We start from the raw sequence: 12936 nt of genomic DNA, 5'->3' as shown, positions 1-12936 counted from the left end.
ACTAGAATGTACTGGCTAAGTTGATAGGATGTACGTCAAATCTAAACTAAAGTCAGGAGCTCGTGTTTCCGAAGCGTCGGAGCCTACCTAACAAAAACCCCCCGTATCTGAGACCTCGGACGCACCACGAATGATCAATATATCCGTGGCTTCAATGAATATCTTTCTCGGCTCTCTTTTCTGTGGGTATTAAACTATAATCAGAGTGGTATTGGCTATATATTTCATCATTTCCTACCAAAAACTAGCATGTTTGATGTGAGGTATTTGAAACCCCTAATTGTATGTTACTAACAATCTTAGTAAAAAGCCCAATGCACGAAAAGGCCAACCAAGCCCTTCATTATGTGAATCATGGGAAAGTAATCAGGGCGCCTATACGGCCAAAATAGGAAGTAGATGCCGTTTCTCAGAAATATGCTGTCAGTATGCGACGAGACTGGTAATTAAAATCGACATTCCAAGGTTGTAATACCTCGTCAAGCTTGACTTGCATCACCCTAGTTCACTCTAGTGCAAGACCTCGGGAAAGCTAATCGCTTATTAAACAAAGGTCTAGCATCCTACATCATGGAAAAGTGAACACATTCAATAGATATTGCACGTTATGTGTGTTGAATACGTTAACTATATCGATAATCTTGGCAGTGCTTAGACAAAACGAAATAATCAGTAGTGCAGCATTCGCAATTTACTCATGAGATTACACTTACACTGGCAGCATTACAAAAATCAATTAATGACAATTAAAAGTGAGAATGACAGGATACAAATATGACACCTTCACCTTTTTTAAGCGTGGAAATCACCGTCAGTTACAAGTACCACAGATCGTCGAAGGCAGCTTCAAGAGCATCGGCGCTCCCAATTTCCCTCTATTATTTTGTCATTAATGGCTTGTCACAGAGACATTTGAAGGGTCAGATAAACTCACCGCAACCGCGAGGTTTGTCGGAGTTACGAACCCAACCCTGTTGAGCCTTGTAATAATTCCTAGGCAACTTAGCATAAATGTTTCTTTTCATCTGGTGCACTTCTGCGATTGAAGTTGACTTACCTGTATCTGCACGTAGCGCTGAACTGGCTGCCAACTCTCGCTTGACCAGTCCTGTCGCTCGAATCGCAAGGATACTTGTAATACCAATATGGCCTATTGATACGACATCTGTTTCCCTGACGACTGCCTCCCTGACGATCCTCTAGGTCTCTTTCTTCGAACTCATTAGCGTCATCAAAGGATTCAAGAGACTCAAGAGAATCAGGGTCAGGATTCGCGGCCGGAGATGCAGCTGCTAGCTCAGTGGCCAGAGGCAGCAGAACAGTCAACAACCAAAGAGGAGACTTCATTTTGAATGAGGTTCAGAAGAGTTTGAGTTTCTCACTGGTATTTGATGATGAGAGTGTTGGATTGAATTGGTATGTAGTTTTGCGGTGCTTTGATGGGTGTTTTATATGTGCAGATGGGGCAAGCACATGGAGACAATAATACGAGAATGTGAAGATTGGAACTAATTGAACGAGTCTAGACTGATGTTAGCATCATCCTTTTCTTCTCGTCAGAATTGAAACTGGATCCCTTTCGGCACATTCGATGAGTCTATTGGGTTGTTAGATTGAGCAACATCTTTAGACTTTGGTTCACATCTACCCTCCGCTCTTAGCCCGCTCCTAAAGACTTGGCACATATCAAGATGATTATTGTGTTTGGCCTCACCATGGAAATGTAGCAGTGCGAGAACCATACGCAGTAATCCGTACTTGTTTAGCATTTACGGCGTTTCCTTTTTTAGATATAACGTTTCTGACCTAACTACTTCGTAAGTACGGAGTATGGATGGATCAAATCAATCAAGGCCGACGGTTTTTACTAAAAGCTTGTCTATATTTTAGACAAGACTCAATATGTTGAAAAAGATACCTGGGCATCGAGATTAAATCAAGCAAGCCCACATATTGCCAGCATAAATATAGAGCACGCTCCTCTAGAAACGAGCTGGCCCATGATTTCACCGTATCCGTCGAATAGATCAGCCGAGCCGAGACAGTCCCAGGAATTGGATCCTTGGCGTTCTAGCCCTACGGAGCTTTGTCCAGACGACCTCGGGAGCTCCCAGATAATAACACTAAGTGAGCCATGGGTGGAATATATTGTCACGAACATGACGAACAGACCCAAATCATAGGACCAAACACAGCGATCGAATACGTCTAGGCCTGTAGTTAGTTCAAGCCGAGAAAGGTCGATAGTGACGGATAGCATAGCTCAAGAGCTGGTGATCACTATTTCTTCCGGAAACATCGAGTAACCGTAAATTCGGCATATGAACAGGTTCTTTAGATGGTCATACAAACTAACCCAATTTGCAGAGCCGGCGAAGTTCTGTTTGAATTGACTCTCGGATGCCCCGCACTTTCTCATGCCCCGGTCGGGGTCATTTCTATGTGGGCCTCCACGGGCGATGCGGTAGACTCACCATGATGCTAATGACGATGAAATCATATCCGTAGCTTGCGCTAAATACCACTGTTATGTGGCAGTGCTATCAGGCCCGCGGACAGCTAGAAATGTGGCCACCTGTCTATCGGAGGACTGTTATGATGTTCGTGGAGCAAGCACCTGATTGTTCATTGATAGCGGAAGTGATCTACGATGAAGCGTAGGAAAGCAATGGATCGGTTCTGCGAGATCTAAAACGGACAGAGGGGAAAAGAAGAGAGAGGAAGAGAGAGAGAAGCTCTCTCGATCTACGCTATCTAGACCTGGAAGGAGCCTGACAAACAGGACAAACACTGCCAAACACGGTCAGATGTTCCGGGCCCGTCATCTGCGTCACCTGACCATCTCAACACATCTTAAGCCCACCCTTCCTCCTAACCCATCTCTATATCGCAGACTTATCCTCACCTGGGCAGCTCGAGATTCCCATACTCAGATTTCTCATTTGATCGGTTTCACGGGCTGCTCCAAAACCCCGATTCGAGCCATTTGTGAAACAGGCTCGGTTGTCGAAAGCGGCGAGAGCGGCAAGAGCGGACATGGCGGGCATAGCAGATAGAACGGACAAAACGGACCCGCTGAGCTTGAGTCGGGCTTTTCACAACAGACTTAATTACAAAGGACAAGCGGAAGCCGCGATAAGACAGTGAATTAAGACTGTAAAGGGGAAAGAAGGGACCGGGGGAAAAAGAGAAGAAGAGAGAGAGAGAGAGAGAGAGAGAGAGAGAGAGAGAGAAAGAGACTCAATATCCGCGCTGCCAACCCAGCTCACTCACACCACACCCCCAAGAGCTTTGTAGCTCAGACCCAACCTGAGATGGGTGTTGCGGAGGCTTATATCGCATATCGTGGCATGAGGAAAGCTTTCCAAGACCCGCTCTCAAACTACATTGTGATGTACTGCCTGAAGTCGATTTTCTGGCCTGCGGCCTCCTTCAACCGAAATCGGGACCAGATATTCGCAGTCAACATTCTGATCTCTGCCATCGCAAAGCTGCCATCGACTCAAGTATGAGATTATGCTATCTGCCGAAGTTGAGACCAGAGATGAGGCACTTCTTGCCAGCGGAAAATGGATAGTAAGTCTGCGGACTTCCCAGTTTAGAATGCGAGGAACATATACCTATCCATGGTACGAGATCTCTCTACGTAGCGTCATGTGTAGGGAACCTTGGAAATACTAGCAATTTTTCAAAGTAAAATCACGCTGATCTATTGGGCTATGTTCTCAGTGTATATGTGCCTTTAGCATTCACTGTCAAACTAAAAGACTATGAGAAACCGAATATCTTCAGATATTTTGCCGATCTCGATTGAACAGTAGAACACCGGACCCTTCGTCGGGATTGGTATCTGACACATATTGACACTCTCGGAAGGTCGTCCACAATGAGAAAAGAAAGCTCTCTTGATTCTTCTCGTGATATGCTGTACCAAGTAGTGGTTTGATTGCTGCAGTTGCCTCCTCCGCGTTGTAGAATGGAATCCTTGGAAAGAGGTGATGAACCACATGATGATCAACTATATCATGGAAGAAATGACGACCGATGAAGCCAAAACTGCGATCCACTGTTCCGAGGGCCCCTTTCTGGAATGACCAGGTATATGCGCTGTAGTGTGGGATCTCCGTATGGGTGTGATGAAGATAGGTTATTGCAACTTGAGAGTTTGTAAGTTAGTGGGACTGTAGTCATCTGATGTATACTGCAACTTACCTAACCAGTGGTGAGTCCATAAATAGGGCATGAAATAAAGACCACAGATGTTGAGAACTCCAAATTTCTTCCCCATATAGAATAGAATGATGATCATGATAGAAATGCCAATATCAGAGAGTACAACGGCGGACCGCTGTTGCCGCGTAAACAGCGGACTATACGGATCGAAATGGGAAGGTATCCTCTTGTTGTCAACAGTCCCTTGGGCACTTTTCTGCTCTCCACCAGTGGCGTAGGTGAGGAGATAGATTTGCCACCCCGCTAGTTGATGTCCAATAAGGGTGACTAGCGTTTTGAGTGGTGTATCTTGCATCAGATCTGCCATGTCTGTGACCTCCAACCCACCCTTCTTAGCGTACTCAGCCTCCGTTAGAGGAACAAATGCAGTGTCCTTTTCCATATGCCCACTATATCGGTGGTGACGCGCGTGGGTAATCTTCCAGGAAAAATAAGGCACTAAAAGCGCTGAATGAAGGGTCCACCCAACCACATCATTGATGACAGCATTGGATGAGAAGGCGCCGTGGCCACACTCATGACCAAGTATCCATATCCCAGTAAACACAAATCCTTGAAGAAGCCCATATGCCACCCAGCCCAGTGTTTGCAGAATGGCGCTCTGCATGGAGGGGATCTGCAATGCCCCGAACACTAGTGCAGACACGTATACGACGTCACGGAAAAGGTAGCCGAATGATATCAAATGTGATCGATGAAAGCAATGGGTTGGAATAGCACTTCGGATATCACTCAAGGCGGGAGCCTTAGGATGCCCAGAATCTTCATCTTGTTTCTTGGAATGGTCAACATTGATGTCAAACGCGGAATTGAAATCACCGAAAACCCACATGTTGCATGATTTAGTATTCACAATATGAAACACGATAAGGCAAAGAAAAAATGATCCTCTCTCTGTACATGTTGCTCGAGTGCGATGACTTGCGACGTTCTTATGCTCGATCACCTTCCTGCCCCTTTGTATCCTTTCCTGATCAGATGCTATCATGCAGACATGACCTCCATGACCTGTTATCGACCCTTCAAGAAGTAAGCCAACAACAACGAAACATGCCGCTTCTGGTTACAATCTGCCCCACGTTGTGAGACATCGCCTTGCATATTATCAAAACGTTGAAGCGAAGTATGGACCGGGCTTGGTACAGATAATGGCGATCGATGTGCCAATGTTGACTACTTTTTTTTCATTCTTGCATTCTGATGCATACTAGAAAGCCGCCAGGTGTGCACTAAATTACCAATTTGCTTGCTGTTGACGTGATCAAGTCACTAACTTCTGATGGTCCTGCAGCATTGCTTAAACAACTCAGCCATGCGTGGCCAGAGAACTAGTGAATACACTGCGTATATTATACATCCATACTTGATGTCTGTATCTGCAAGACTCGTACAGAGCTTCTATCGATTCGCCACATGAGTCCCTTAGTGGTTCCGATCTTTGAAACATGATCATGTTTCGCCTCTTCCAAGTTTCAATCATTTTTCCATTTCCATGAACATATCTGGTGATTATGACGAGGGTTTACAAAAGATTACTTGAAATCAAGGTATTCAAGATTTGAGGCACAAACTGAGACCATGTAGGTCGTTATCACAATCTTTTGCATTGGGCATCTGTGCGCTGGTAGGACTTCCCTTTAAGTGGAGCCTATATCCCTTGGAGAAGCTTCAAAAAGGTCGTTGATTAGCCATAATTTCTTCTATCAGATTTGAACGAATTCCAAACCACAATATAACGTTATCCTTGGTCTTTTCCTCAAATATCCGGTGAATTAGTTGCGGTGTTCACTCTGTGCGATAGCCATGCATAGAGCGGAGCAAAGCCCTTTATTTTCTCCTCGTGCTGCAGACAATTTATGGACTAGGGTATTTAGGAGATGGTTGGGTGAGGTCATGATGGAGACCTTGGGAAGCGAGAGCGAGAGTGTCACGGATGTGGACAAAATTGGCTGTTAGGGCCATATGTAAGCACCCAGTTTGATATTCACCGATGTATTATAACAGCACTCTAGCAAAGGGGAAATGTTTTTAGTTATGCAAGATCTTAAAATTTGCAAACTGGGAGATGCATGATTTGGATCCCGGTGACACGGAAGGGATATTTTGTACTACACGAAATGCGCGCGTTTGCTCGATCCTGCAGTTCCAAGTAATCTACGTAGTGTAATGGGGAAACCGCGCCACATCTCTCACCTGCGCCTCAGGCATCCCGGGGGTATTTCTAGTCCCATTTTCCTAGCATAGCAATTCAAGCATCCTACACCTCTCTGAAGAACATCATCTATTTCCTATTCTGGCAGCTCCTGGGGCCTTGCTTTTCTCACTATCCCCGTCGAGCACTGAGCACCCCCGTCGTCTTGTCTGCGATGCCAGACCGCCAGCGCGCTCTTCCCACTTTACTAGTAATATGAGGAACCGACAAATCATTCATTTACGGTGATACAGTTTTCCTACTTGGTAATATTTGTGAATTTGAACAAACAGTCCATGTTTTGTCTGGCGAAAAATCAACTTCCATACGCATATACAGTCGAATATCTCGTCAACCTGCGCAGACGCTTTCCGAAGAAATAGATCGGAAGTCCCAAAATCATCGGCCCTATCGTTAGCGCGAACTCAACCATGGCAGGCGCCAAAAAGCCTCTTCTCGCTGCCATAGGCATAACCCAATAGCTCATCACAAAACCACAAACATTCTTGATCACAGTTGCAACAACCATAATCTCGCCAGAAATGGGTTTGTAGCAATCAACAGCATAGGCAATGGCGATTGTAGGAACAGCGGTCACGCAAACCCCACTGAAGCCATATCCAACAATTAGGATCACAGGCCAATCCCAAAGCCGATCATAGCCCACCCCACCAACCACAATACCAACAACCGTAATAGAGAAATATGGAATGAGAGCTGGCAACCGCATCTCTGCTTCTCGAATGCCATCATTGCGCGTTGTAGCGCGCACAGCAACCCAATCTGAGAGTGGGCCCGCGGTAGCAAGTCCAATCAAGCCGCCAACGACAAACGCAAAATTCGCATATCCCACACTAGATGGCGAGAAATTATATGGGGGTGCGCTGAGGACAGAAGATTCCGTGAGGTTCCAGAAAAGGAGGATATTTGCTGGTCCGGCGACGTTCAGCCCGGCCCAGAGGATAATAGGAAAGAAAAACAGGCGCAACGGCATGATAGTGTCCCGGAGAAGAATCGTTCTCCATGCTGCTTCCGGGGCTTGCCACAATTTAAATTGGGACTTGGAAGGCCGGCCAGTGCCAACGGTAATGACTCGCTCGACGTTCTCGAGTTGCTCAGATTCTACCTCTGGGTCCCGCCGTTTGATGTTTTGGCCGGAGGGTGTGGTTGTTCTGAATTTCGAGTAATCCGAGGTTGAATCCCTGCGAAACCGGGTTTCGGGGAAACAGATCAATAGAGTGATGAAGTTGAAGCAAGTCAGCGCTAAAGAGAGCCAGAAGAAGCTCCGCCAGCCGTATCTATGAGATAAAGTGAGCCATGTACATTCAAAGATTGGACCGGCTTGAGCTCAGATGTTGTACCTTTGGGCAATATTACCGGAGATTACAGGGCCAATGAACAGACCGAGGAAGTAACCCATGCTGATAGAAGATTATTATAAAGAACGATAGTGGCAGGGGTCATACTCACAAGTAAACACCAGTCCAAAGACCCCTCTCATGGAGAAAGAGCATATCTGCCACAACTTGTACTAAGAGTGTCTCACTGGTAGCAGTGGCGATCCCATTTACAACGCGGGCAGCGAGCATGCTGGTATATGACGTAGCCAGAGCTTGCCATACACACGAAGCGATGCCGAGCAAGCAAAAGGTGAGACTTGTCAAGCGTCGTCCGAAGGTATTCGAGCAGGGAACTATGATGAAATTTGCAAAGCCAAGAGCAAGAACGCAAACCCCAGTCAATAAACTCAGCTGCGTGTCGTTGAGGTGGAATTCAGCGGCGAAAAGGGGGAACATAGGCCCCATCGAGAGTGCTGACTCCACAGAGACGAATAGAAACAGAAATTGGGTTGTAATAACTAAATCTGTGTGATTGATGTTTAGTCAGCCTCTGCACTTCAAGACATCAGACAGGTTACTTGCACTTCCACGTCTTTGACCAGTTCAAGGGGTCCGCAGGGTCACTTGAGGGACATGGTATAAGCCTGTTCAATAGAGTGAATACCAAAATGGCTAAATTGTTGCCTGAATATTCCTTACTGTTTACCCTGTTTCAATGCGTTTGTAAGATGAACTCCCTCCTCCTCTCTCATTAGCTCAGTTCCAGGGATAAGGTCCATGCTAAGAGCGTTGGTACGGTCAATGGGAGGACTCTCTTTTCCAGTCATGTTGATGAGCTTAACTTAAAGGAAAGCAGTGGAGGAGATCTGAAACAAGTGCCGTGTCGAGACATCATTGCATCTTAAATCAAGTATGAGCTAGGATGTCAACCCCGGGATGAGACTTCCCCAGTTACCCCAGATCCGGGGTAGTGGGGGTCCCACAAACCATAACCACTCTTGAAATCACCGGTAAAGATAGAGTTAAAGGGTCAGTGAGATCAATCAAGGATTTGACTTGTCGAATCAATATTGATCGTCAAGGCTCTGTTCACCCGTTAGGTCCCACGAAAATGCGGGACCAAAAATGTGGGACTACGCGCAGCGCGGGCACAAGGTCGATTGAATACAATGTGAAGCTGTAAGCAAAATCATCGGAGAAGATTGCGAGTTATTTCACGAGCCTAAAGGGCTTAATATGAAGAGTCTCATTTTTTTGGAGAAATGTTGGGGTGCATCACACTGCCCCAGATTGACCCCAGACTTTCCCACCTCCGATATTCCCGCTCCCCGCCACATCTCTTCATCCTTTATCCTTCCTCGAAGTGATAACAACATCATGGCCGATCGTTCCCGCACTCGACGCCAGCGTTTGTGTTCTTGGTGTTTCAAGTCATTCACCAAGGATGAGCACTTGGCACGGCATGTCAGGACACACACCAGAGAGAAACCGTTCGTCTGTACCATATGCAAAAAAGCCTTTAGTCGCCAGTACGTCTCCTGCCGGATACCTCCCTGTGATTAATTTGGCACTGACTGAGTTTCTAGCGATTCTCTTTTGCGGCATTCAAGATCCCATCGATCATCCAGCGCTGTTCCCTCTACTAGTGCGGCCCACAACATAGAAGATGATGCCATACCCCCGGCAATGAATCACCACGATGAGCAAGCCTCTCCATTGAATAACGACTATTCATTAGGTGCCCAGGATGCTCCTACATCTCCAGACCATCTTTCCTCCTTTGGATCGTGTTATCCACATACTGGCCATTCCAGATCAGCATTTAATTCACTTATGAACCCGGCACAGCACCCGACTGCGGTCGGTTCAAATGCCGAAGAATTGGCGCAGTCAAATTTCGACGGAGCAGTGGCCGGACTCCCGACACCAGGTTCCCAATCTCGATTAACTGGCCTAGATCCGTCTCTACCTGATTCTAGCCAAGATGGGTCATGGGTCTGTGGCAACACGAGTACCCAGATACCGGCATGGTTTGCAGATGACGACTTTGATCTCGGTGCTCTCAACTCGGAGATCTTGATGTCAACTACTAACTGGGTTCCTCCCGGAATATCCGGCCAATACCAAAATGAGCCTGAGCGCGATATTTTACGATCGCTTGTGGAGGATACACTTCCATCACGGGAGGAACTAGTGCAAAAACATTGGTACACGTTCATGGATACATCACGAACGGGACAAACTACCCCGGAGACGGGTCCAGATCCAACGGAGGTGGATGAAGCATACCGTGCTAGCCTAGCTGTCAAGCTCCAGCCTCATATGCCCTGCCTACCACTTCCCTCCACGGACTTTCTGGTGGGCTTTTATTCTTCCCCCTTGATTGCTATTCTCAGCTAACAAAATAGAATATATGCATCCAAATGTACTTCACGAAATTTCATCCCGTATTTCCAATCGTACATGCGCCAACTTTCCGGCCGTCTGCTAAAAGCTCATTGCTGCTGCTATCCATTTGCTCTATTGGAAGCCTGTTTGTGGGATCTTCACATGCTGCATCGAAAGGTGTCAAGGTGTTCGAGACCCTTAATAAAGCGATCCTGTCGTCGGTTAGTCTGTCAACCTCGATCTCTATGAAACTTCAGTTAACTTCATATAGTGGGAACGATACTTCTCGAGACAAGGACCTGAGACAATTGCCTTAATCCAGGCGGCTCTCATAGGTCAGACATTTGGACTTTTATCGGGGGTGAGCCGACTACATATCCTGGTGTTAGTCAATGGCTAACAGGCGGGATCAGAGACAGAAGGATTTACTCATTGCACAGACATTTCACGGCACTCTTCTTGCGGTAAGTGATGCACTACTCCGGCCTCTGGGCTTGGACCGTACTAACAAACCCACTAGTGGGCTAAGAGGGCAACACCATCCAAGTGCAAGAGAGCATCTGACTATATCAGCTTCAGCGAGGTCTTCTCCACGCCACAAGAGGCCTGGAAGAAGTGGATTCAGGCAGAAGAAAAGAACCGGTGAGTCTAACAGAATATTCAGCAGATGTTCAAATTGCTAAGTCTCGTCCCAAGGCTACTCGCAGGAATTCATGTTCATGATGTCGAGATCTCAGAGCTCTTTTTAACAGATACGTATTTGCGACATTCACCAGAAAAGCTCCCACTATTGTCTGATGATGATCTCTGGGCTGCACCAACAGTAGAAGTCTGGAGCGAAAAGATAATGAGTCGCCTTCCGGGCTCAAGTATGCATGAAGCTCACTCACGGCCACCGGACACAACAGCAAACCAGGCGCCTCTACAATTATCCCCCCTTTTCAGCAATGGGTTCCACGCATATCTTGAGCTAGAAGGGCTCAGCGCATCCGCAGTCGATGCGTTTAATACAAATAGCCCAACCCGGCGACAGCACTGCGAGCATAATCTGATGGCCTTCCACGATTCGTACCTAGGCCCCGGCAAGGGACACAGTCAGGATCCGTACTGCCTGTCCGTTCTATGGCACTCGATATTCTTCTCACTATACGCCAACGCAAACCGACTGGAACTAGTAATTGGGAAAGAGGGGTTCGCCGAATCCCAGAATCACATAGCCTACGCACGCTCTTGGGCCTCATCACCAGACGGCCAACGCTGTGTGCTTCACGCCGCACTAATCCTGCGCGAGCTCGAACAAGAGAATATCGGAACCGAGCCACCTATCCACGTCCCGCGAATCATATTCCGCGCAGCATTAATTTGGTTCTGCTACACGCGCTTCGGATCGGATGTAGCGAACTCGCAGCACAATGTGGAGTTTTCGGAGCTGCAGAAGATAGGTCTTGATCATCAAAGGCTGCTGTTTGAAGCAAATGGGTTCAAAGCTTCCCGGCCTACGACGGCTGACTCTAGTACTTTCTGTGGATTACTGGATATCTTGCCAAGGGCTGGTCATTGGGGGATTTCGCGGTTGTTTTCATCGATTTTGGATTTGCTGCTCCCTGATGTTAAGGATGATGAGAGGTATAGCCGGTGATGCGGCTATCTCGAAGACAAAATACTTCGTGCTATGTTAAAAGTTCTCGTTTAGGCTAGGTACTTGAGAAAGTCCTGATCGGAAAAACGGGGCTGGAGTCTATAGGCTTTCTTGCTTAGCTTACAGCGGCGGGAAATTGAGTGCAACCCCCAGCCTACTCGTTCATTTTCATTACCATCGTATTTCTTTCAACTCGTCATTGGAATCCCGCGACTATTAGAGTGACGGGCCCACTTGAACACGCTATTGGCGAGAATTCTTCTGAATATTACAATAATGTATCACCTCATTTCTAAACGTCCCGCCGCAATGGTCCCACATGCCTTCGATTGTCCGTCCCACTGCGCTTCCAATTATCAAGATATAGCAAAGAGTAAAAATTAGTTTCGTAAGTTCATGGCTAAAATATAGGGGCGAGAAAGCCTTGCCATGACCTTCTCTTCCGTATATCCGATAACCAGTAGTAAATACAAGATGCATAGCATATATCATCGAACTTTGCAGTTACAATGCTGTTCCGTGAAAGTTCCGAATGAATCATCACTACGAGTGACGGTCGCATATCTTGACAGCACGGACCCTTGAATTTGATATTCGTCATATAGCTAGGTCGAAATTGTTGATCGCTACCACGCCATTGCGAGATGTATGTGCCTCTTCGAGAACACCCTCATATACGCGCCCTGAGATATCGCAAATATCCCGCAATATGCATAATCTAATGTGAGGCTAGACAGCATTGCAGTGAATACTCCACATTCATGTATCCCAATATGCCTTCTACTCAGGAACCGTCCGTGACTCAGAAATGCAGGATCCCCAAAGCCTGCGAGGCATGTCGTTTTCGGAAATCTCGATGTAATGGAGCCACACCATGCTCAAAGTGCATTGAAAGACCTTGGGCCTGTGTATACAGAGCAAAGCCTCGTCATCGCCCCAAAAAGGATCAGCTGGTCCAGGAACCACATTCCCTACCATCTGCCTCCGCCGCGCCAGCCTCGCACATGTCGTCTCAGCCAATGTGGGAGGGACTGAAAGATCCCGCTTTAGCATTTAGCAGTGTGACAGCAACACACCTGACATCCCCTGGTCTAATGATGCAATTGTATTATGGACCAACATCGCATTTCTCCTTGATGCAAACC

General features: G+C 46.9%; 5 protein-coding genes across 5 annotated transcripts; 2 read left to right on the top strand and 3 right to left on the bottom strand.

Moving 5' to 3' along the window:
* Positions 1–815: 815 nt before the first annotated feature.
* N7506_004997 (uncharacterized protein) lies at positions 816–1347 on the bottom strand (the record flags this gene model as incomplete). Its single annotated transcript, XM_056954291.1, has 3 exons — positions 816–875; positions 935–971; positions 1058–1347. 3 exons carry the CDS (start codon positions 1345–1347, stop codon positions 816–818), a joined length of 387 nt encoding a protein of 128 aa, XP_056813180.1.
* Positions 1348–3314: 1967 nt separating this feature from the next.
* N7506_004996 (uncharacterized protein) lies at positions 3315–3512 on the top strand (the record flags this gene model as incomplete). Its single annotated transcript, XM_056954290.1, has 1 exon — positions 3315–3512. The coding sequence occupies one exon, from the start codon at positions 3315–3317 to the stop codon at positions 3510–3512; it is 198 nt and encodes a 65-aa protein (XP_056813179.1).
* A 276-nt stretch (positions 3513–3788) lies between these two features.
* N7506_004995 (uncharacterized protein) lies at positions 3789–5065 on the bottom strand (the record flags this gene model as incomplete). Its single annotated transcript, XM_056954289.1, has 2 exons — positions 3789–4156; positions 4213–5065. The coding sequence occupies 2 exons, from the start codon at positions 5063–5065 to the stop codon at positions 3789–3791; spliced, it is 1221 nt and encodes a 406-aa protein (XP_056813178.1).
* Positions 5066–6740: 1675 nt separating this feature from the next.
* Positions 6741–8576, bottom strand: N7506_004994 (uncharacterized protein; the record flags this gene model as incomplete). The annotated part of the gene is made up of 4 exons (XM_056954288.1): positions 6741–7722; positions 7786–7845; positions 7895–8288; positions 8471–8576. Coding segments are annotated over 4 exons (1542 nt in total), but the record flags the coding sequence as incomplete, so codon positions are not given.
* A 565-nt stretch (positions 8577–9141) lies between these two features.
* On the top strand, positions 9142–11791 carry N7506_004993 (uncharacterized protein; the record flags this gene model as incomplete). Its single annotated transcript, XM_056954287.1, has 7 exons — positions 9142–9293; positions 9351–10122; positions 10173–10373; positions 10424–10513; positions 10566–10616; positions 10673–10794; positions 10849–11791. 7 exons carry the CDS (start codon positions 9142–9144, stop codon positions 11789–11791), a joined length of 2331 nt encoding a protein of 776 aa, XP_056813176.1.
* Positions 11792–12936: the final 1145 nt, after the last annotated feature.

This window comes from Penicillium brevicompactum (assembly GCF_028827555.1).
Source record: "Penicillium brevicompactum strain IBT 35665 chromosome Unknown utg000003l_segment0_segment0, whole genome shotgun sequence".
In the NCBI taxonomy this organism is placed as follows: domain Eukaryota; kingdom Fungi; phylum Ascomycota; class Eurotiomycetes; order Eurotiales; family Aspergillaceae; genus Penicillium; species Penicillium brevicompactum.
The sequence above is the reverse complement of the archived record's forward strand: the minus strand, read 5'-3'. Positions and strand labels throughout refer to the sequence as shown.